Raw genomic sequence first — 20,483 nt, 5'->3', positions numbered from 1 at the left:
GAAGCAGCCAGCAGTGGAGAGAGCACAGTGAGAGCGGAGAGCAGAGAGAAGCGGCCAGCAGTGGAGAGAGCACAGTGACATCGGAGCTGACGGAGAAGCGGAGATTGGAGAGACAAAGGCGGCGAGCGAGTCGAGTGAGGCACGGCGAGCGAGCTGTGGCAACAAGGGAACTGTGGAGCATTGAGGACATGTGGAGAACTGTAAATAAAGTGGTGTTGGAAGAAAGGCAAAAGTTGTCCGAGTGAAATCAACCACTACATATATAAAAAAAATATGTAAATGTTTCCATAATTGTAGCTAACGTGGAAGAGTAGGCCAAATTCCCTCTAAAGGGGCTCTCCATAGCTCCCTCTAGTGGAGGCCCTACTGCCAGCATTTGCGGTACGCAAGCAAATGCAAGGCTGCACCTTTAAATTTAACTTTTTAAATGGTATAAAGTTGAGTGTTGTAACCGTATCACTCTTGCCACTTGTAATTTTCACTGAACAATAAACCTTGTTATTTTGGTAACCTTTTGTCTGTAAGGTGAATCACGGTATTTTAACACATTGTACATTCCAGTACATTATAACAAGAGAAACCACACGTGGACAATGTGTCAGTTATCAGGAGTCACCCAGGAAGAGCGTGGGGTTTTTATGGTCATCGAGTGGGAAGATCGTGGCTCCGGTGGCCGGATTTTCCACTGCAGACCAAACCTGTCGGGCGAGGTGTAACAACGCTCTACAGTAAACACTGCAACAGAGATTTAACAAAGCGATAACTGGGATCAGATCTCAGTACAAATCAATAATTCCTGCTGCCTCCCGGCAACAGATCACATAAATTCCCAGACTGTCCGGGTCGAACCCAGACAGGTAGCTACTCTACTCATGGCCGATGATGTTGGGAGCAATCTTCATAGAAAGGCAGCAGTGGATTTACAAATGGGGCTGTGTACATTTGTGCAATCCATATGCCCCGATAACTCTGGCAGTTACTTGGGTTGTTGTAATGATACTGGTAGGAACCTCCTGGTTACACCAGCCCACAGGGGATTATTGTGTCCATCCATCGTGCATCCAAAAATGGGAGGGTGGGGCTGGGTGGGGAGGGGGGCTGGGTGGGGAGGGGCTGGTCACCCCGTGGTGCCCTTATAAAACTCAACGTTTAAACCACTCACGCCGGCTTGTGCCCGCCCTCACAGTCGGGCATATTTGCGGAATACACCACGTGCCGCCGTTGACCCTGGCCATTGACCGAGCAACCCAACGTTCCTACCAGCTCCCTCCGCAGGAATGTGTTAATGTGCATTTGGCAGATCACAATGATGGCCACCCAGTGGTTGTAGCTGTCAAAAGTGTGCAGATGGTGTATCTGCACTCGGGCCTTGGCGTCAGGCTATGAAGGGGAGGGCCCTGTTTTGCTGCTTTTCCCCATGGCCCCATTCAAACCACCACTGTGCACACCTATGTAATCATTAAGAACATGAAAACATTTCACAGTGCATTTTATTTTCCTCTTGGAAACCGATAAAACAAGTTATGATGATTGTTAAAGTTCGAGTACTGAATGAACCATTAACCTATGAAACTATTTCAATACTCGACAGCAAGAAAGCATTTTACAAGTTACATCTAAAACTGAGCTTGTTCATATTAATAATTAATGCCGCAAATTTTTTTCATAGATTTCTAATGTTTTATAACTAGTACATTCTCTTCGGATATGTAAAACCATAACATTGCGTTGCCATCTTCTTCAGAGCGTAAGACACCCTCACACCTGTGCCCAGTTTCATAAGGTTATACTAATATGGGCACACGTGCCTCCTGGATTATAAGACCAACCCTTCACCTTTGCTTGAAAATAGAAGGCAAAAAGTGGGTTTTATAATCCAGAAAATACGGTCCAAAAATATATTGACACAGTAAATCAAAACTGTTACAAGTGCCTTAATAAATTAAAGTACTACAGCTTCCAACTAAAAATATTTTTAAATAACTGCCAAAATCAACTGTGATTGTACACTATGGTGATAGTTCACAATCATCAACTGTCGTCCATAGGCTCAGGCCATATATTGTACTTATTGATATATTTCATGATTGTTTTTTTAAACATATTGTTAGTCATAATGTACATCTTTATTTACATTATTCTGCCTTGCATCTGTTTATAACGAACTTGTTGATATTTCCTTGAGGTGGAACATCTCGTTTGTGAGGGTGTCCAAAATCTATTGTACTGTATAACGTTTCAACATCTACTCCCCCACCTTCACCCACCCGCTATGACCAGCCTGGTGAAGTATGGTCAAATATCCCACACAGCATGGGCAGGCTCCCATCCTGCAGTGGATTGACAAATTGTGGCTGCGAATGTTCATTGGTCAGGTCGTATTATTTCTTGATATTAAATGGCCAAGTGTAAAATTAACTCGTGAATATTTCATCGCGCACCAAACGCAGAACACGAGTTCGCTCAACGCGGACGACAAAATGACACCACATTGGCACGAGACCCCGGAAACTGACACGGCGTACGTCTCGGCGTCACAGACCGACATCCGTGAAACCTTCAACCACAATGTGGAGTGCGTAGTGATACTGCACTGTGTAGAACGCGGCTCTCCGTGCAAGAGCGTCGAATAACGCTCCGAAATTACCTGTCTGCGTCTTCATACACTCGCTAACGACATCTTGCCAGTCACGCTTTGGCCTTTGGTGGGTAGTCGTAGTCATTGTCACGCTCGATAATTTTAGTACACTAAACCATTGCTGACTTGAATAGAAAAAAAACACGACTAAGGTGACAATTGTTTACATCATTGCCCTTGCTGACAGATCTCTCACCGGAGACGCCGTGACATCGCGCCTCGCGTCCACGTGAGGTTTTAGCATTAACGCCTCTCGGAGCACGTCCTGAACGGCGCAGCTGAACCCTGCTCACAGCCGGGCGTCTGTTTTTTAACTGCACGTTTCTCTGCGGCCAAACACTTTTTGTAACTAATTCTGTATAATATTGGTCAATTGGTAACACGTTTCAGAATTAATGAAAGTGGTATGACCCTGGTTATTCATTGTGCAATATTTTTTTGTCCGCATGTTGCCACTAGATGGCAGCAGCAGAACTTCTTGAGGTCTATGTGCGGCCCGAAAACAAAGCCGACAATCGCTCACGTGACGTAATAAGTGGACCGGCCACAAGAAGGGGGCATCAGCGCTGTTTGCCAAGAGTAAACGGGACCGGCCGTGAAACGGTGACCATTGCTGGCAGTGGGCGGGCGTGTTCGAACGCTCAGGCCTTATTCTCGAAAAGGTACTCCAGGTCTGGCTGGCTGATTCGCTGCTCCATGTTTCGGTTCTTGGCATACTCCTGCAGGAGGTGCATCACCTCCGTGTCGAATTCGCTAGGCGTCGGGCGAGCCCCTGCACTCGCACCACACAAAAACAAGGCAACCGTGCCAACTTGACGCCTTGACATTCTCCCGATTGATTTGCCGGTTGTCGAAAGGCTGCCTGCTGAGCATCTCCAAAGCTGTGGCCTTCGCGTGGCACACCGACCCAACCGCCTCTGCTGAAATATGATGTCATTGCATGCTGTGTGCGCCTGATGATTAGTAAACAGGTCCGCCACAGGATGAATGTCTTTTAAGATTTATGTCTGGGATATTATGCGTTACAAAACCTGGTTCCATCACAGAAAGTGATAACGTGGATTCAAACCCAGGATCTTCGTGGTGTCGGCTCAGCCCGTCTGGACTCTTGCTCGCCTAGCCACCTCACGTGTGTTTGTGTGACAATGAAAGGAACATGTTTTAATGGAGTCACATCTGACCTGCACACACGTGCAAGCACACAGATCCAAAAGCTCTTACCTCTGAGCCACCCGGCCACTTCTAACAATGTGACTATTTCCGTTGCGGAATTATTTCACCACGAATTTAGTTATTTCTGGGTAGAGAAAGTAATTAATGGTGTTGCGGACTGACCTGTTGCCCAGTAGTATATATCCCAATCATTGCTTGGCTGGTTAATGAGTTTGTCGTACAAACGCAGCTGCTTCTCACTCATGGTGTTGAGGTACTCCTTGGCGAAGAGGCTGGAAGGACAAAGCACACCGTGACAATTAACACTGTGGCCTATAAACAGACTATATGTGACTGCATCCCACAACGCTCAACAGAAAGTGGGCATATTTATCTTATAGGGAGGCAAATGGTCATAGGCAGAGGAGAAGAGGAACATCTTGAGCCTGGACTTGGATCAGGGGCAAGGATTAAATCTTGACTTTGGTGACTGCAGGAATTCATATTCTTTGGGTCTTTCGGTAAAGTCACGTAGATAGGTTCAAAGAAAATATATACGTCAATAGGGGCAAGGATTCTCCAGCACGGGTGACTGGGGAAATGGCGTTCCAGACTATAGGGGCAGCAGACGAGAATGAGCGACCTCCCACTGACTGGGGGCTTTGATAGAATTGGCTTGAGAGGCGAGGAGAGAGGTAGGCGAATACGTGGAGGGAATTAGAAATAGATGAGAGGGGTGAGGTTGGAGAATGCGTGGAGGGGAGTAGAGTGAGAGAAGAGAGCAGAAGAGTGCATCGAGGGGAGTACAGTGGGATGGAGGATTTTGAAAATCAGCCAGTGTCATCTTGGCATTGATCCGGGATTATATTTGGAGTGCTCTTGCCAATAACAACCAGGCTGCTCATGAGAATCAGAGAAGTCGAAAGCGGTCAGGAGTCCAAAACATTGGCCTAGAAGGCCCGACAGCATCGGGGAGACGACGACGATGGTGGTGGTGACCACGCCGGCACGGTGTGGCTTAACGCGCCGAGCGAGTCCGCCACCTCAGCAGGATGCAGTTCTCCAGCATGCCGCGCTTGCGGCTCTCGTACAGCAGGCGCGCGCGCTTCGTGTCCAGCGGCTCGCCCGTGCGCTCCTCCCACGGCGGGAGGGTGCTCTCTCCGTTCTCCCCGGGGTGCCCCGGGGCCTCCCCACTGTGGCCACGAGACCCAAACAGGGCGGCCGCCGAGAGCGCCGGAGGGCGACGCAGCAGAAGCTGGGACACGCAGGGAGGGGATGGTCGGCACAATCATTGGTCGCACAACCCAGCGCTCGTTTAGCCAATGCTTTCAATGCATGGCAACTGAGGGTCGTAAGCTTTCATTATTATTCGATTTCATCCAGCAGTTTATATACCATTGCAGATGGAGATGATTTTAACAAGGCCCTTTATCCAACAGTGGATTGATCATGGCTGATCGAGATTCATGGGCATTTTTCCATTCTCAAGAAATGCAGACATTCAGGATTACAGTCCTAATCAGTGAACTGTTTTCACTCAAGTTTACGGAAACTACACCCAAAGTAATTAAGAGGGGCAACCGTCCGGATTCGAACCGCGAACCTCTGCACAGGCTGGCCTTCTTCCCATTGGTCGCCCACCACGAGGTGCCGCTCCAATACCCGCCAGGGTCACCTGCCCGCCTGCGCACTCGTCCCACCTCATCACAACCTCCTCCACTCCCCTTGCACATGCGTCTCACCTCATCATCATCACAACCTCCTCCACTCCCCTTGCACATGCGTCTCACCTCATCATCATCACAACCTCCTCCACTCCCCTTGCACATGCGTCTCACCTCATCATCACAACCTCCTCTACTCCCCTGCACACGCGCCCCACCTCATCATCACAACCTCCTCCACTCCCCCTGCTCACGCGTCCCACCTCATCATCACAACCTCCTCCCCCCTGCACACGCGTCCCACCTCATCACCTCCACTCCCCCTGCTCACGTGTCCCACCTCATCATCACAACCTCTTCCACTCCCCCTGCTCACGTGTCCCACCTCATCATCACAACCTCCTCCACTCCCCCTGCTCACACGTCCCACCTCATCATCACAACCTCCTCCACTCCCCCTGCACACGCATCCCACCTCATCATCACAACCTCCTCCACTCCCCCCGCTCACGCGCCCCACCTCATCATCACAACCTCCTCCACTCCCCCTGCTCACGTGTCCCACCTCATCATCACAACCTCCTCCACTCCCCCTGCTCACGCATCCCACCTCATCATCACAACCTCCTCCACTCCCCCTGCTCACGCGTCCCACCTCATCATCACAACCTCCTCCACTCCCTCCATTCCCAAACCTCCTCCAAAGTTGCTTCGCCTTCCACTGCAAGGCCGTAAGTATAATATAATATACAATATTCAAATATGCTCAAATGCCCCCCCCCACCTCCCCCCCCAATATATTGTTATAAAATAGATTTGTTGAAATGATTGTGGTTCTGGTTGTACTTTATAAATCCCTAATCCCTGCCATTACATACACTGAAACAAGAAAAGGTAAAGAAAAAACAGAGCAATGTAATACCGTACAATACACTATTAGACATTATTGTAAAAAAAAATCAATAGAAAGTCCATCCTATGTGTTAGTGAATTTTTTAAAATATTTTAGGCAGAAAATTAAGTTTTCAAATTTAGATTTTTTTCTGAGGGGGGGGGGGCAAAGGGGGGGGGGGGGCAAACCCCAGACCCCCTGGGCTATACCAACTAAAAATAAATAAATAAAATGAAACAATGTTGGCTCCATGGCCTTGTTCCACTGGGCTCAATGTCAGAGCCGAAACAATCCACGACCACTGCGCTTGCTACGCCTCATTCCACCAGCTGCGAGCGAGTGAGCGAGCGAGCGCAAAAACCCTCGACCAACGCGGGGTTGTTATTGTTGTCATTATTGTTGTTGTTATATTTGACGCGAACGTTCATTTTAAAAACGCTAAAACTTTGCTCCCTACCCTGCCGCACACTCGCAGAGCAGCACCCGCCATGCTGAGATCCTGGAATCGATTCAGGCTGGCAAAATCGATGTCGATTCCCAAACGTCGATTTCATCCATTGGCCACACTCTTTCATTGCTCTCAAATCCGTTTTTGTTGTTGCAAAACATTAGCTATTAACAATAGACTAGTTAAGATTTGTTCATGTTAAGGATTTAAATATATGCGCCGAGAGGCTTGTGTGATATAAAGACATCGATTCCACCGTGTTGGGATGCATAGTGCAGACGTAATCGATTCGTTATTCAACAGCACGAGGTCTCGCGAGTTTGCTTGCGAACTTTAACAAAATCTCGCGAGAGTTTGCGTTTCACGTGAAATTGTGAATAAAAATTAACGTTTAAATTTACCCACGTCGTAAATAATCTCAATTACTCATGCCCGTATCACGTGAAGCGAATAAAAGTACCGAAATTAATAAAACATATCAGCGATGGCCTATCCACTGCTGGATGAAAGCTCCCCCCCCACCACCACCACGCTATGGAGTAAAGGCGCAGCCCTGCAACTGCTCCCCCCTAGAGTCACTGCTGGCGGAAGAGGCCTCCCAACGCGAGGGAGCTTTACGGAAGGGGATTCGTCCTACGTGGAATCAGACCTCCAGAATTGGGGGCCGTCCATAAATGACGTCACGCGATTTTAGACGATTTCTGACCCCCCCTCCCCACATCGTCACACGGCGTCACAAAACGTCAGACCCCCCCTCAAATATGACGTCACAAAGCTCTGCCCCCCCCCCCCAAAATAAAACATGCTTCAAATCGCTTTAAACTATTGTCATTGTAGTGCGTATTTAATGTGCCGCTGCACTCAGATGTTGTACGTGAAAACATTTATTTAAAAAGTCTATTTAATTAAGTAGAACGTGTTGTCTATGTTATTCTTCTTTGGTTCTTTCGGTAAAGTCACGTAGAATGAGAATAAAATAATAAAGTAATAAAATAAAATAACACAATAAAATTCTCACGAATTTGCGCAATTTGATGTGACGTCACATTTCTTAACTCCCCTCTCGTCATACGTCACAAATGTCTCGCCCCCCCACGTGCGTGACGTCATTTATGGACGGCCCCCTTAGTGAATCCAACGCGTAAATACTGTACCAAATTGTGAATCGATTCCATTTACTCACCGATTGAAGAATCGATCCTCTGCAATACTGAACGTATCGAGAATCGTTTTCATTTAGTGTCACCGCGTGGTACCGGCGCCGCGACATCGTTGGCCTAACAAGGGGCTGGGGAGGAATCGATTCCAACATCTACGACCCGACGCGGCGTCGATTCTTTGCCACCGTCAGCATGGTGGTAAGCGATGTCGCTCCTCGGGGGCTTTCACGTGCGCGCCGTGGTTTAATTGTCCATACTTCACCGCTGTGGTCGGCGTGTCTTTAACCCAGCGAGATCACTTGACGCGGTCGCCGCCTCTCCCCCTCCTCCGTAGTGCCTCCAGCGGCCAGCAACAGGCAGCGCTGTTATAATAAAAACAAAGTCGTAATGGGGAGCATAGAACTACAGTCCAACCAGCGGCAGGTGCTGCAGCATCTGTAGCTCAGTTTACTATATACATTTTGACTTGAAAGCTTTTCGTGACTTGCGAGAATTCATACTCTTTGGGTCTTTCGGGTCAAGTAACGTAGATATCATTTTTATTTTATTTTTATTTTCTACGTTACGTGACATTACGGGAAGACGCAAAGAGCGTGGATTCCTGCAGTCACGAAAGCTTCAAATCAAGATCATGTATTTAGAATTAACATTTTTTTAAACTTAAAACTTTGTTTTTCTCCCCCGATGACGATCGCTTGTGTTGTGATAGAAACGCCGTCGTTTTTTAATTTAAAATTTCCCCCCCCTATCTACGTGACTTGTTACCTGAAAGAACCAAATAATACAGTTTAGTACAACACACGTAGCTACGCCCCGGTGATCCGTCAATCGAATTCTCTGCGGTCTGCCGGCGCATTGTCACTTCAAGGCGCTCATCCTCATCCTCCTCATCATCCTCATCATCATCATCCTCCTCCACGCGAGTTCATCGTGGGATGATGAAGAAGAAGAATCCCCGCGAGGCCACTCGTGGGTGACTTTGTTGGCCAGCGGTGTTGACGGGGCCCGAACAACGTGCCGCGCTTGCCCGTTTTGGTGGCTGTCGCGTTCGCGGTCGGAACCCAGCAAAAACCGCCCCGGTTAATACCGCGGGTGCGTGAACACAGATCTGTAACAATGACGAGAAACCCCACCCCATCGTAAGGGGGGGGGGGGGGGGGGTTGTGTAGCACTGCACGTGCAGAATAATGCCGATAACCTAATGCGTGATGCACTCCACGGTGCTGTGCTAACGCGTCGGCAGTCTTGACGCGGGACGGGTTAAGCGCAACGTGCTTGGGGGAAAAAAAAACAGCAAGCGTCGCCTTCCCCATTGCGAAAAACTTAGCAGGAGTTTCCTGGAAAAGAGTTTCTGGGTGAATTTCGATTTAAAGCTTTCGTGACTGCAATGATTCATCTTCTTTGGTTCTTTCGGTAAAGTCACGTAGAATGAGAATAAAATAATAAATTGATAAAATAAAATAACACAATAATATTCTCACGACGTTTCGGCCACAACACAAGCGGCCTTCATCAGGTGAAGGGAGCGAGACTGTCTGGTATTGTGTTATTTTATTTTATCAATTTATTATTTTATTCTCATTCTACGTGACTTTACCGAAAGAACCAAAGAAGAGTTTCTGGGTGCTTTTGTGATAGTGTCCGTGTGTGTGTATATGTGTGTGTGTATGTGTGTATATGTGTGTATTTATGCTTTATTGACCTGGTCAAGGCCTATGAGACCATCAGTAGGCCTGGGCTCTGGGTCGTTCTTCGTGCTTTTGGAGTACCTGACCCTCTGCTCACGATCATTAAGGACCTTAATGATGGTGAGCGGGCCCGGGTAAAACTACGTGGCCGGGAGACAGAGCCATTCCCTGTATACCTTGGAGTGCGACAGGGATGTCCTCTGGCTCCCACATTATTTAACATCTATTTTGACCACGTAGTTCGTGAAGCCTTCAATAGCTGTACCGGGGGAATCTCCATATGGTACAGATATAATGGGAGGCTGATCGACGCCCGGGTGCGGTCAAGGGATGGCTCCCTATTGCTCAACCACGTTATGTATGCTGATGATTTGGTAATAGCTGCACATTCGGAGGAGGAGTTGGAGACGCTGCTGCTGAGACTGAAGCGTGCCACTAAGAGGTGGGGCCTTACCATCAGCCCCACCAAAACTAAGCACCTGCCTGGGTATTTTGTACCATCGGACACTCCATCCCCACAACTCCCAATCGGTGATGGGGCAGTTGTGGAGAGAGTGGAGAGTTTCCCATACCTGGGTAGTGTGCTTTTGACTGGCTCCAGTTTAACAGCAGAGGTCTCACTCCGAATCAGTCGAGCGGCAATATCTTTTCATCGGTTGCGTAACGCTGTGTGGAAGCTACCTGGTCTGTCGCTCTGCACTAAGCTTCAGGTCTTCTCGGCCACGGTCATTCCCTCCCTTCTCTACGCTTGCGAAACGTGGACCCCCCTAATGGAACATCTTCGCCGGTTAGAAACATTTAGGCTGGCCTGCCTATGATCCATCCTGGGTTTAACCAGACTGGATTGTGTGAGGAGCTCACAAATCCTTGAAAGATCTGGGCAAGGTCCCATTGGTGAGCTCCTCCGGCGGGGAAGGCTGCGATGGCTGGGTGATGTAGCCCGCATGCCCAGCCACCGCATGCCGAAACAGCTTTTGTTCGGCCGGATTGAGAGGGCTAAGCGGGCGCGGCACGGGCTAGAGAAGAGATGGAGTGATGTGGTACAGGAGGACGTGGAGCTGAGTGGACTTGCCGATGACTGGTACCAGCGGTGTCAAGATCGGCCTCTGTGGAGGAGGCTCGTGAAGGACGCTACTGGGCAGTTGGAGGTAGTCGCCCTACAACAACAACGGAGGGCGGAGGAGCGACGCTCAGAACAACGAGCGGAGCGCTGGGTGGCTAAAGCACTGCAGGTTGGCACAGTAGGGGGCACAGGTGGTGCATCAGCCAGTCATCTCAGTCAGTCGACCTGTGGCACCTGGGTCTGCCCCGTGACCACGTGGCCTCAGGGTGCACATAGCCTGGCACACTTAGTGGCGAATGGCGGTTGTTGTTGTATGTGTGGGGGGCGGTAGTGTAGCGGCTAGCGCGCTGCGCTAGAACCTGGCGACTCGGGTTCGATTCCCGCTCACGGCCAACACCAGTGACGATTATCTGAACCGGTCCTGGGCCTCCCCTAGGTGGACTCAGCCTCAAATGAGTACCTGGTGCGGTGGATAAAAAACATTGCCACTGGGGAGACAAAGGCGGTCGGGCGTGGTGCTGGCTACCCACCCCCTCGTGTACCGTTCCGGCCTTCATAGGTGCTCGCTAACAGCACTTGCCCCTACAGTCTGTTAAGGCTATACGGGGGATCTTTGTGTATGGTAGTGTAGCGGTTAGCGCTACGAACCCGGTGACCCGAGTTCGATTCGTTGCTCACGGCAAACACCAACAGTGACGAAAATCTGAACCGGTCCTGGGCCTCCCCTAGGTCGACTCAGCCTCAAAGCAGTACCCGGTGTTGTGTGTAGACATTGCCACTGGGGAGACAAAGGCGGCAGGGCGTGGCGCTGGCCACTCAACGTCCTCGTGTGCCTTGCCGTCCCTTCATAACTTGCTCGCTAAAACCAGTTTTTTTTTTTTACAACTCTTCAAGAGATTCGGTCTTCAGCTGCAGGCCACCATGGAGAACCTGACGGGACTCAGGCCAAGTGGAGAAGATTTCCGATGGTACTTGAAGGTGGGATTGCAGTGCTGTTATCTGTCATTGCTGAACGTGCTTGTCACTATCCTATCCACCGAGATCCTGTGCCTCCAAACCGCACGACGCTTCGCAAAATACGGGCACCACGTTTGACGACCATGGCGGCTGCCACGATCGATGTGGACTTGACAACGAGTGGCACAATTACGTAGTCCGCGACAATCGTACCATCTGTTTTGCAAAGTATATTCACGTTGCTCCTTTTTATTTTTTTCGCTGTTAAATATTTCAGATGATTTGTCAGGAAATCAAATAACAAACTCGTTTATTAAACTTCACACGTAGGATTTGGCAGCCGATAGCTGACCTGAAGATGTTTGACGCATTTGCAGGCGTTAGATCGCGGGTCTAAAAGCTACAGTTACATGTGAGAATTGTTCTGAGTGGAGCATGAGCAGAGCATGAGCTGAAACAATGATAATTATTGTTTCATTATAATGGCAATTATAATTGGCATGTTGTGTGTATACACGACTCTTTAATTCGCTTGGCTGTTGTTGGGTATTGGAGGATTTCTCAATTGGGTCATTCCGTGGCCTAACCCAAAATCAATCGTGAAGTGGTGATTCAGGTGGTGTGTAAATCTACCTTTTGTCCATTAAAATTAGTGCTTTAAAGATTGTCTATCAGAATAATTTAGGAGTGCGGTGATTAAATGACGTCCTCCTTTTCATAGGCAATTTAATTTGCATGTGTAACTGGCAACATGTGTGTTGTAAGCATGGCACAACGGTCGCAATGATTGTGAGACTTGTATCACTGAACATTCGCGTCATTGCGGAGAATGCGATAGCTGCACTTTAATGCCGCGTGTTTCTATTTGCAGTTGAAATGCGCCAATTGTGGCGAAGTTTCTGACAAGTGGCAGTACATCTCCTTGCAGGTCTGTGAAGAGCTGTCCCGAGTGCCTCTTGCACGTGTGCGCGCGTGTGTGGTTGGTTGCGCTGCACCATGAACCCGGTGACCGAAGGTTGATTCCCGCCCGCCCGCTCGCACCGTAATCAGCGGCAAATGTCTGAACCGGTGCTGGTGGGCTTCGTCTGGGTCAGAACAGCCTTAAATGATTACCCGAGATCCATGAGTAAACGCAGCAACACTGTGGACACACAGGCGGCCAGGCGCGGTGCCAGCCACGCCGCCCCCTCGTCGGAGTGCCGTGCCGACCTTCATCAGTGCCCGCTAACAGCACTTAACCCACCAGCCACTATGGGGAATCTTTGTTTTGGGTCACGCTCCGCACCATTCACTCGACAATCTGGGATCAACTATGGGCGATGGCTAACATCAGTGGTGAGGGGTACCCAAACCTATCGCGTGCCTTCATTAAGTCTTGACTGGGCCCCCAGTGAGTAACTGTGGTACAGTGTGTCAGGTTGAGCACTAGGGCACTATTACCAGCTTAGCGTGGTCCTGGCCACATTGGGATATTTTTTGCCAATACCAGTTACATTGTTTTGTTAGCTATGGGGTGGGGGGGGGGGAACGGAGAACCCCAGAGGAAACCCATGAAAAACAGGGAGATAAATTACAAACTCCACACAGAAAGGCATCGAAGTCGGGAATTGAACCCAGGCGATGCTTGCTGTAAGGCAAGAGCGTTAACACTGCGTTGCCGCCCTGCCGTGTGTTTTGTGCCCTAGGAGAGCGCACCACTTAAGGGTGGCCGTGGCAGTGCCAGCATGGTGCAGAAGTGTAAGCTGTGCTCACGCGAGAACTCGATAGGTGAGTATCCGTGACCAATTCCGTGCGTTTGAAGGATCCAATGAGCCGCTGATGCCGTGTCTCCGTGGGTCGCAGAAGTCGATGTCAGACTCGAGTTGCCTCTCTCGTTGCAACTCGTTTCTGCATTTTCTTTTGACAACGCAGGTTGGGCTGTGAATTACCTGGCCTGCTGTGTGAATTCGCTGGGCCATTCTCACTTCACACGCTGGTCTGACTTGCTTAACGTCAGGATTTGGGCTTTGAAATTCCGAGTTTCAGCTCAAGTTGCCGTCACAGTTTCTGATTGTGTTTTTTTCAAGTTCACTCGAGTTGGGTTGTGAATTTTATGGGCAGCACTTGCCCCAAAAGTCATGTTATAGATATACCGTAGAATCTTTGTCTTTGTGTGTGTGTGTGACCATTTATTTAGACATCTTAAAGGACTCCATGAAGCCATACAATGTGAGTCTAACACATTTAAATTCTCACCCACTAAAGCTTTTCACAGGTAAAGAATTAGTGGCAAATACCCTAGACTGACAAACACATACACACACACACACACGTGATGATGCATGTGGTGCTTCTACCATCTACTGGCAACATTTGGAAAATTTAAATATTGCTGCAAGGAACAACCATGGTTATGCTCCTTAAATTAATTCTAAAACGTATTACCAACTGACCAAGTTGATAGAATTCGTGACAAAAAGTGGTTGGCCGCAGGGCGACGCGCAGTTTAAAAACGGACCCCCAGCTGTGAGCAGGGTTCAGCTGCGCCGTTCAGGACGTGCTCCGAGAGGCGTTAATGCTAAAACCTCACGTGGACGCGAGGCGCGATGTCACGGCGTCTCCGGTGAGAGCTCTGTCAGCAAGGGCAATGATGAAAACAATTGTCACCTTAGTGGAGTTTTTTTTAATTTTGCGTCAGCAATGGTTTAGTGTACTAAAATTATCGAGCGTGACAATGACTACCAAAGGCCAAAGCGTGACTGGCAAGATGTCGTTAGCGAGTGTATGAAGACGCAGACAGGTAATTTCGGAGCGTTATTTGACGCTCTTGCGTGGAGAGCCGCGTTCTACACAGTGCAGTATCACTACGCACTCCACATTGTGGTTGAAGGTTTCACGGATGTCGGTCTGTGACGCCGAGACGTACGCCGTGTCAGTTTCCGGGGTCTCGTGCCAATGTGGTGTCATTTTGTTGTCCGCGTTGTGCTCTGCGTTCGGTGCGCGATGAAATATTCACGAGCTAATTTTAGACTTGGCCATTTGATTGCAATCGGAAAAACATACTCTCTGATTGTGGACCATGCGCTTCTGCTATTTGTCAATCCACCACTGGATGAGAGCCCACCTACACTGTGTGGGATATTGGACCGTATTTTTACGGTACAGTGCAATACAATATCCGGAGGCCCTTTTGTCCGCGAGCCGCTCAGTCGCCGCTGTGCCAAGGGCAGAGAGCGATGTGGGTGGCGGTGGTCGTGCCGTGTGCAGGCCGAAGACAGCGAAACCTTCAAGACCGTGGTCGTCTTTGAGTGCCGTGGTCTCGAGCCCGTGGATTTCCAACCGCAGGTGAGGGAGCGTGCGAGCGCCTACCCGAGCTCGAGGTTCGAGGTGATTTTCTCTGGCCAGGTGAGAACTCGAGAAGGGCAGGATAGAGGAGTCTCATTTGCAAGAGTGACTGACCTGGGGTCACCAAAAGGACAATAGCAACAACCTTCAAACTAAGTTCAGCAATGAAGCAAACTGAAATCGGAGCGAAAACAACCGCTTTTCAGGAGAAATTAAAACGGTGTGGAAACGTAAATCACCATGAAATAAGATAAATGTGTGTGTGCGCGTGCCTGGCACAAGCGTCGTGGTGACGTCACCGCCACTTAGTGGCGAATGGCGGTTGTTGTTGTTCATTGCTTGAGTGTGCGTGCGTGTACTTTTTCGAGTCCCGTTCGCTGTCAGCATCAGTGATGAATATCTGAACAGGTCCCAGGCCCTCCGCCTTAGGTAGACTCAGCCTTAATTGAGTGCCTAGTTCAGCGCGCAAACATCATAATTGTGGAGACAAAGGTGGCCCGGGCGTGGGTGCTAGCCACACCACCCCCTTGACGTGCTGCTGTGGCGACCTTCACCGGTGCCCGCTACCGACGGCCTGTCAGTAGCGGTGACTAGCGCGGGGACACGCGGCTGTCGTCGTCGCCACGTGTTTCTGTGGGCGTCTCGTCGTTGGCCATGACGCTTCTTACACTCTGCTCGCTCAGGCCGGATTCGCAGCGGAGGGAGCCGATACGCGCACACAATTTGGAGACATCAACCTGCAAGAAAAGGTAATTCTAGTGCTTATAATCGTAAAGGGATTTAATTTACTTGGCCAGGAATGGCCCGATGAGCTGTGTTGGGGCCCTTATTATTTTATGGGCGTCCTGCGACGGTGAAGGTGTTGTTCGGTACGGATCTTCGTTCCAATCGCGGTTGCGTTGGTCGCGATGCGAACAGCGAGTACCGACACGTGCTGTGCACGTCACGTTTAGCTAGACGAGAGCCGTTGTCACGGCGCGAGGCTGGCAACGAAAGGTGCTTTTGTGTTCGACAAGACGAGAAGCGTGTGCCCGGAAAGCCTCAGTTGAGCCCCGCCTCTAGAGGGTACTGCCAGTTGTCGGCAGCAGGGGGCGACGATTGCTTTGTTAAAATCGCAGCGAAGTAATTTGCGGCGGTCATTTTTTGTTCAAATTTGGTCTACTTTTCTCTTTGAGCGACGTGACGGGATACGCTTTTGGTTCTTTCGGTGAAGTCACGTGGGTGAAAATAAAAAAATAAGTTGATCAAATCACGACGTTTCGGAGGCAACACAAGCTTGTAACTAGCACGGCAAAATCAGTTACACGCTTGTGTTGCCCCCGAAACGTCGCGATTTGATAAACTGTATTTTTTTATTTTTACCCACGTGACTTTACCGAAAAAAGCCAAAGAGTATGGATCATTGCAGTCACGAGAACTTCAAATCTAGACGTGACGGGATCTTTAGCGTTCACCGTGAAGCACGTCCTATTTCGTGGTCTGTACACCCGCTGATGCGGAAGTCGCAGCAGATTCATGCGTGCACGTACAAACTCCCAACGGATGCGTGTATAGTTTAATTTGTTTAACCAGATGAGAACTCAAGAGACCAGAATGAGTCTCATTTGCGAGAGTAATTGACCTGGGTTCTCACAAATGGCCAAAGCAATAATATAAAAGGAAATGTTAAATCATAGACGCAAATGGAAATCGGAGCCAAAAACAATGGTGTCACGGGATAATTCAAAGCCAATTGCACAAACACAAATCGGTATGAAATAAAATGTAAGTTGCGTGTGCACAGAACACAACGCAGCAAGGAAGACGAAACTAAATTATGGAAAGCAATTGACAGGCGAACTAACACTGCAGGTGGTTACCCAACTTTACAAATTACAATGGAGAGTTACAATTTTAAGTCGGTCAGAGGTTTAACACGTTTGCTGCATTTGCTCCTCTGATTTTGTTGGATCTGACTTCAGTTTGTCGTGGACTTTTCCACGGAAAATTTTAGGATCAATATGCAGAGACGCCACACGTGAAGGTGTTTTTACAGCGCAGTTGCCGTGTTCGTAAATTGATTAATTTCCAAACGATTGGTAAAAAAAACGTTACCACGACTTACGTTTAGATGGTTCATGAGTGCCGTTCAAATTTTTTGCGAATTCATTGCCATGGCTTGCACGTTTATCATCACGAAAGCCTAATCGTGGTGGGGTTATCTGGAGCGCCCATATGTGTGGCGTGTTCAGCACTGGGGAGACAAAGCTGACGGGGGCGTCGTGGCGCTGGTCACACCGCTCTCTCGTGTGCCATGTCGGCCTGAACAAGTGCGTTTGTGTGCGCGCGTAGGGAGCGGTAGCACGACTGCTAGCGCGCTGCGCTATGAACCCGACGTCCCGAGTTCGATTCCCACTCACGGCCAAAACCAGTGACGATTATCTGAACCGGTCCTGGGCCTCCCCTAGGTCGACTCATCCTCAAATCAGTACCTGGTACAGCGTGTGAACATCGCCACTCCGGAGACAAAGGCGGCCGTGCTTGGTGCTGGCTCCCCACGACCTCGTGTGCCGCGTTGACCTTTCGTAGCTGCTCGCTAACAGTACTTGCCCCAAAAGTCTGTTAAGGCTTTAGGGGGGTTCTGTGTGCGTGTGTGTGCGTGAGTGAGTGTGCATGAGGTCTGTCGTGCGTGCCTGTGTTTGCGCGATTGTGCTTGTAAGTGCGTCTTTGCGTGCGTTTGTGTGCGTGTGAACGAGCGGGTGGCGCATTGGTTGGAGCGCCGCGTTACGCACTCGTGGCTAACATCGGTGGGGAGTGATAACCAGTCCAGGGCCTTCCTGTAGGCCAAACCCAGCCTTTAATGAGTACCAGGTGCCGTGTGCAAACAAAAACAGCACTGGGGAAACAAAGGCAGCTGGGCAAGGCGCCTCTGGCCCCAGTGCCTATCAAGGCCAATCCGGCCTTGATAGGCGCTCGCTAACAGCACTGTCCCAACAGCCTGTGGGCTATGCTGGGAGAGGGATCTGTGGGTGTGTTGTTACTGGGGGTGTGTGTACTCAGCGTGTTTACGTGTGAGCACCGGGTGTGTTGTGTACTGTGTTGCGTGTGTAAACCGGGTGTGCGTGCCGGGTGTGTGCGTTCTGGCTGTGCGTGCGTGTAAACCGGGTGTGCGTGCTGGGTGTGTACGTGCTGGTTGTGCGTGCGTGTAAACCGGATGTGCGTGCCGGGTGTGTGCGTTCTGGCTGTGCGTGCGCGTGTGTGCGCTCACACTCACCGTGACTGTTCTTCACAGGACTGGAACGATTATGATGAGAAAGCCAAAGAATCGGTCGGAATCTATGAAGTCACCCACAAGTTCGTGAAGGCCTGAGGCCATTTCATGGGGGAAGAAATGACGCATTTGTTCTCGAACTTTTGAGTGTGTGCATGTGTGTGTATGAGTGTGTGCATATTGTGGGGAGCGGTGGTGTAGCGGTTGGCGCGCTGCGCTACGAACCCGGTGACCCGAGTTCGATTTCTGCTCATGGCCAACACCAGTGACGGTTATCTGTATCGGTCCTGGGCCTCCCCTAGGTCGACTCAGCCTCAAATTAGTACCCGGTGCGGTGTGTAAACATCGTTGCTAGGGAGACAAAGGCGATCGGGCGTGGTGTTGGCCACCCACCTCCTCGTGTGCCGTGTCGGCCTTCAGAGGTGCTCGCTAACAGCACTTGCCCCAACAGTCTGTTAAGGCTATACGGGGGATCTTTGTCTTTTGTGCGTGCATGTGTCGTAAGGAGCGTTGGCGCAGTGGTTAGAGGCGCTGCCTTACGAACCCGATGCCCCAAGTTCAATGCCCGCTTGCAGCTAACATCGTTGACGAACGTCTGAACCGGTTCTGGGCCTTCCCTAGGTCGATTCAGCCTTAAATGAGTATATGGTACAGTGTGCAAACATCAGCACTCGGGAGACAAAGATGGCCGGGCGTGTTGCTGGCCACTCACGCCCTCGTATGCCTTGCTTGCCCCAGCAGTTTGAGGCTAAACAGGGTGCGTGTGTGTATATATATGCAGGAGTAATGACATTGGTTGATTTATCCATGTAGACCTTTGAGAAGGAAAAAAACCGTATATTTGTAATTGCGTGGGGTTAACCAACTTCAACGATTACATTCAATCCCCATAGCATTGCAGTTTGAAACTGGCCATCGGATTTGATCTGCCAAACGTGTAATCTTCATTACCGTGTGGAATAAAAACGTAAAAATGGGATTTTTTTTCTGCATTGTGTTTTTGAAAGAGAGCTGATTGTCACGTTGGGGAAATTGTGTTTACGTCCGAGAACACCTCTACCTATAAATACCCCGGCCGGGATGACGACTGAAAGTGCAGTTCCGGGAATGGAGCCCAGTGGGGGAAACTCCACGATCCCCGCCACCAAGTCGCAGCCTGCTCATCGTCGTCATCGTCGTCATCGTCGTCATCGTCCTCACCTTACTGCTGCCATTCAACGCGCGCTCGATGCCTCGAGCTTCCTTGCTGGCTGCTGGCTGGGCTCCTCTCCACCCTGCGGACCGCTGTCACTGCAACTGGCGCGGGGTAATTGGCTACAAGGGGATTTTTTTCCACGTAACAAAATACAGATTGAGTTGAAACGGCAGAACAAGAAGTTCAGAAGATTTGATTTTGATAATAATTATAAGATTACAACACCGACGAGGTGGGAGTAGCAAATACAGTTGACCGACTCGGTTAATTTAAAATCGCTCTAACTTTACAATGCGCTCCTATTCATGTAATTATTTTGCCCGAATTAATTTTATCCTAGAGAATACAAAAACCCTCACTATACATTGTCTTGCCATTTTATCATGATGTAAAACAGCCCTTGAATGTGCGGGGCCCGTAGCATGTGTAGCTACTTCTGCTGCTAGGGTCATCCGGCATGGCTGGCTGCCCTCATTCCAAAGGAGATTCCCAATAAAACAAAAATTCCCACGTTAACCAGCTCCCTCCCCCACCACCACCACCACAGCCCGCGCTATCGATCGATCGGCAGGGTTGTTGGTGCAGGGGGTTGAGGGGTTTGGCCGGGTGGGTGGACTGTGTCGTCTGCCCGTGGGCCGTCGTGGCTTGTGGTCTGGTGCTTGGCGTGGCTCCCACGTTTCTTGGAAGGAGCGATGAACGGACATTGTTACACACTAGGAGGAGGAGATCATCAAATGTTGCCGAGGAGCCATCGAAGAAACGTCGAGCGGCAGCAGCAGCAGCAGCAGCAGGACGAGCCACCCAGCGCCGCCTGCGTTACGTTTACCGTGTCCCTCGCCGACGACAGGTCGCTCAGGACACTGGACCCACGTTTCGTGCGAGCGCGCGGTCGGGGTTGAATCCAGTGCCGGATTATCCCAGTAGCAAAAGTAGCTACATATGTAGTAGATGCTGCGGGCCCCGCACTTTCAAGGGCGCCGCGCTAAATGCTTTCAAGCTATCAATTCCAGTTCAGTGATTCTGCACTTGCTCTTACTATAGTACTATTCCGC

The 20,483-nt window shown here is 49.8% G+C and overlaps 2 protein-coding genes across 4 annotated transcripts; one reads left to right on the top strand and one right to left on the bottom strand.

The window, feature by feature from the left end:
• Positions 1-2,952: 2,952 nt before the first annotated feature.
• Positions 2,953-6,900, bottom strand: SDHAF2 (succinate dehydrogenase complex assembly factor 2). Its single transcript, XM_032957986.2, has 4 exons — positions 6,804-6,900; positions 4,834-5,045; positions 3,974-4,083; positions 2,953-3,410 (listed from the first exon to the last, which is right to left on the bottom strand). Exons 1-4 carry the CDS (start codon positions 6,834-6,836, stop codon positions 3,280-3,282), a joined length of 486 nt encoding a protein of 161 aa, XP_032813877.2. The 5' UTR covers positions 6,837-6,900; the 3' UTR covers positions 2,953-3,279.
• A 1,100-nt stretch (positions 6,901-8,000) lies between these two features.
• Positions 8,001-19,215, top strand: CZIB (CXXC motif containing zinc binding protein). Of its 3 annotated transcripts, none has more exons than XM_032957987.2 (8): positions 8,001-8,152; positions 11,600-11,683; positions 12,534-12,590; positions 13,348-13,429; positions 13,839-13,870; positions 14,909-14,986; positions 15,670-15,735; positions 18,258-19,215. In XM_032957987.2, exons 1-8 carry the CDS (start codon positions 8,147-8,149, stop codon positions 18,333-18,335), a joined length of 483 nt encoding a protein of 160 aa, XP_032813878.1. In that variant the 5' UTR covers positions 8,001-8,146; the 3' UTR covers positions 18,336-19,215. The 3 variants fall into 3 exon arrangements, with proteins under 3 accessions (XP_032813878.1, XP_075924699.1, XP_032813880.2); XM_076068584.1 differs by lacking the exon at positions 8,001-8,152 and adding an exon at positions 8,176-8,377; XM_032957989.2 differs by lacking the exon at positions 8,001-8,152 and adding an exon at positions 10,541-10,874.
• The last annotated feature ends 1,268 nt before the right edge of the window (positions 19,216-20,483 follow it).

This window comes from Petromyzon marinus, chromosome 21 (assembly GCF_048934315.1).
Source record: "Petromyzon marinus isolate PM22_M1 ecotype Great Lakes invasive population chromosome 21, UKy_Petmar_22M1.pri1.0, whole genome shotgun sequence".
In the NCBI taxonomy this organism is placed as follows: Eukaryota; Metazoa; Chordata; class Hyperoartia; order Petromyzontiformes; family Petromyzontidae; genus Petromyzon; species Petromyzon marinus.
The sequence above is the reverse complement of the archived record's forward strand: the minus strand, read 5'-3'. Positions and strand labels throughout refer to the sequence as shown.

What these genes read in the sequence shown, in the direction of transcription:
- SDHAF2 (XM_032957986.2), bottom strand. Translation starts at nt 6,836, where the DNA reads ATGGCGGGTGCTGCTCTGCGAGTGTGCGGCAGG. An exon ending in CTCTGCGAGTGTGCGGCAGG is followed by an intron (nt 5,046 to 6,803) that starts GTAGGGAGCAAA and finishes TGCGTGTCCCAG; the next exon opens with CTTCTGCTGCGTCGCCCTCC. An exon ending in TATATACTACTGGGCAACAG is followed by an intron (nt 3,411 to 3,973) that starts GTCAGTCCGCAA and finishes GTGCGAGTGCAG; the next exon opens with GGGCTCGCCCGACGCCTAGC.
- CZIB (XM_032957989.2), top strand. Translation starts at nt 10,587, where the DNA reads ATGCCCAGCCACCGCATGCCGAAACAGCTTTTGTTCGGCCGGATTGAG. An exon ending in ATTTCCGATGGTACTTGAAG is followed by an intron (nt 11,684 to 12,533) that starts GTGGGATTGCAG and finishes TTCTATTTGCAG; the next exon opens with TTGAAATGCGCCAATTGTGG. An exon ending in GGCAGTACATCTCCTTGCAG is followed by an intron (nt 12,591 to 13,347) that starts GTCTGTGAAGAG and finishes TTTGTGCCCTAG; the next exon opens with GAGAGCGCACCACTTAAGGG.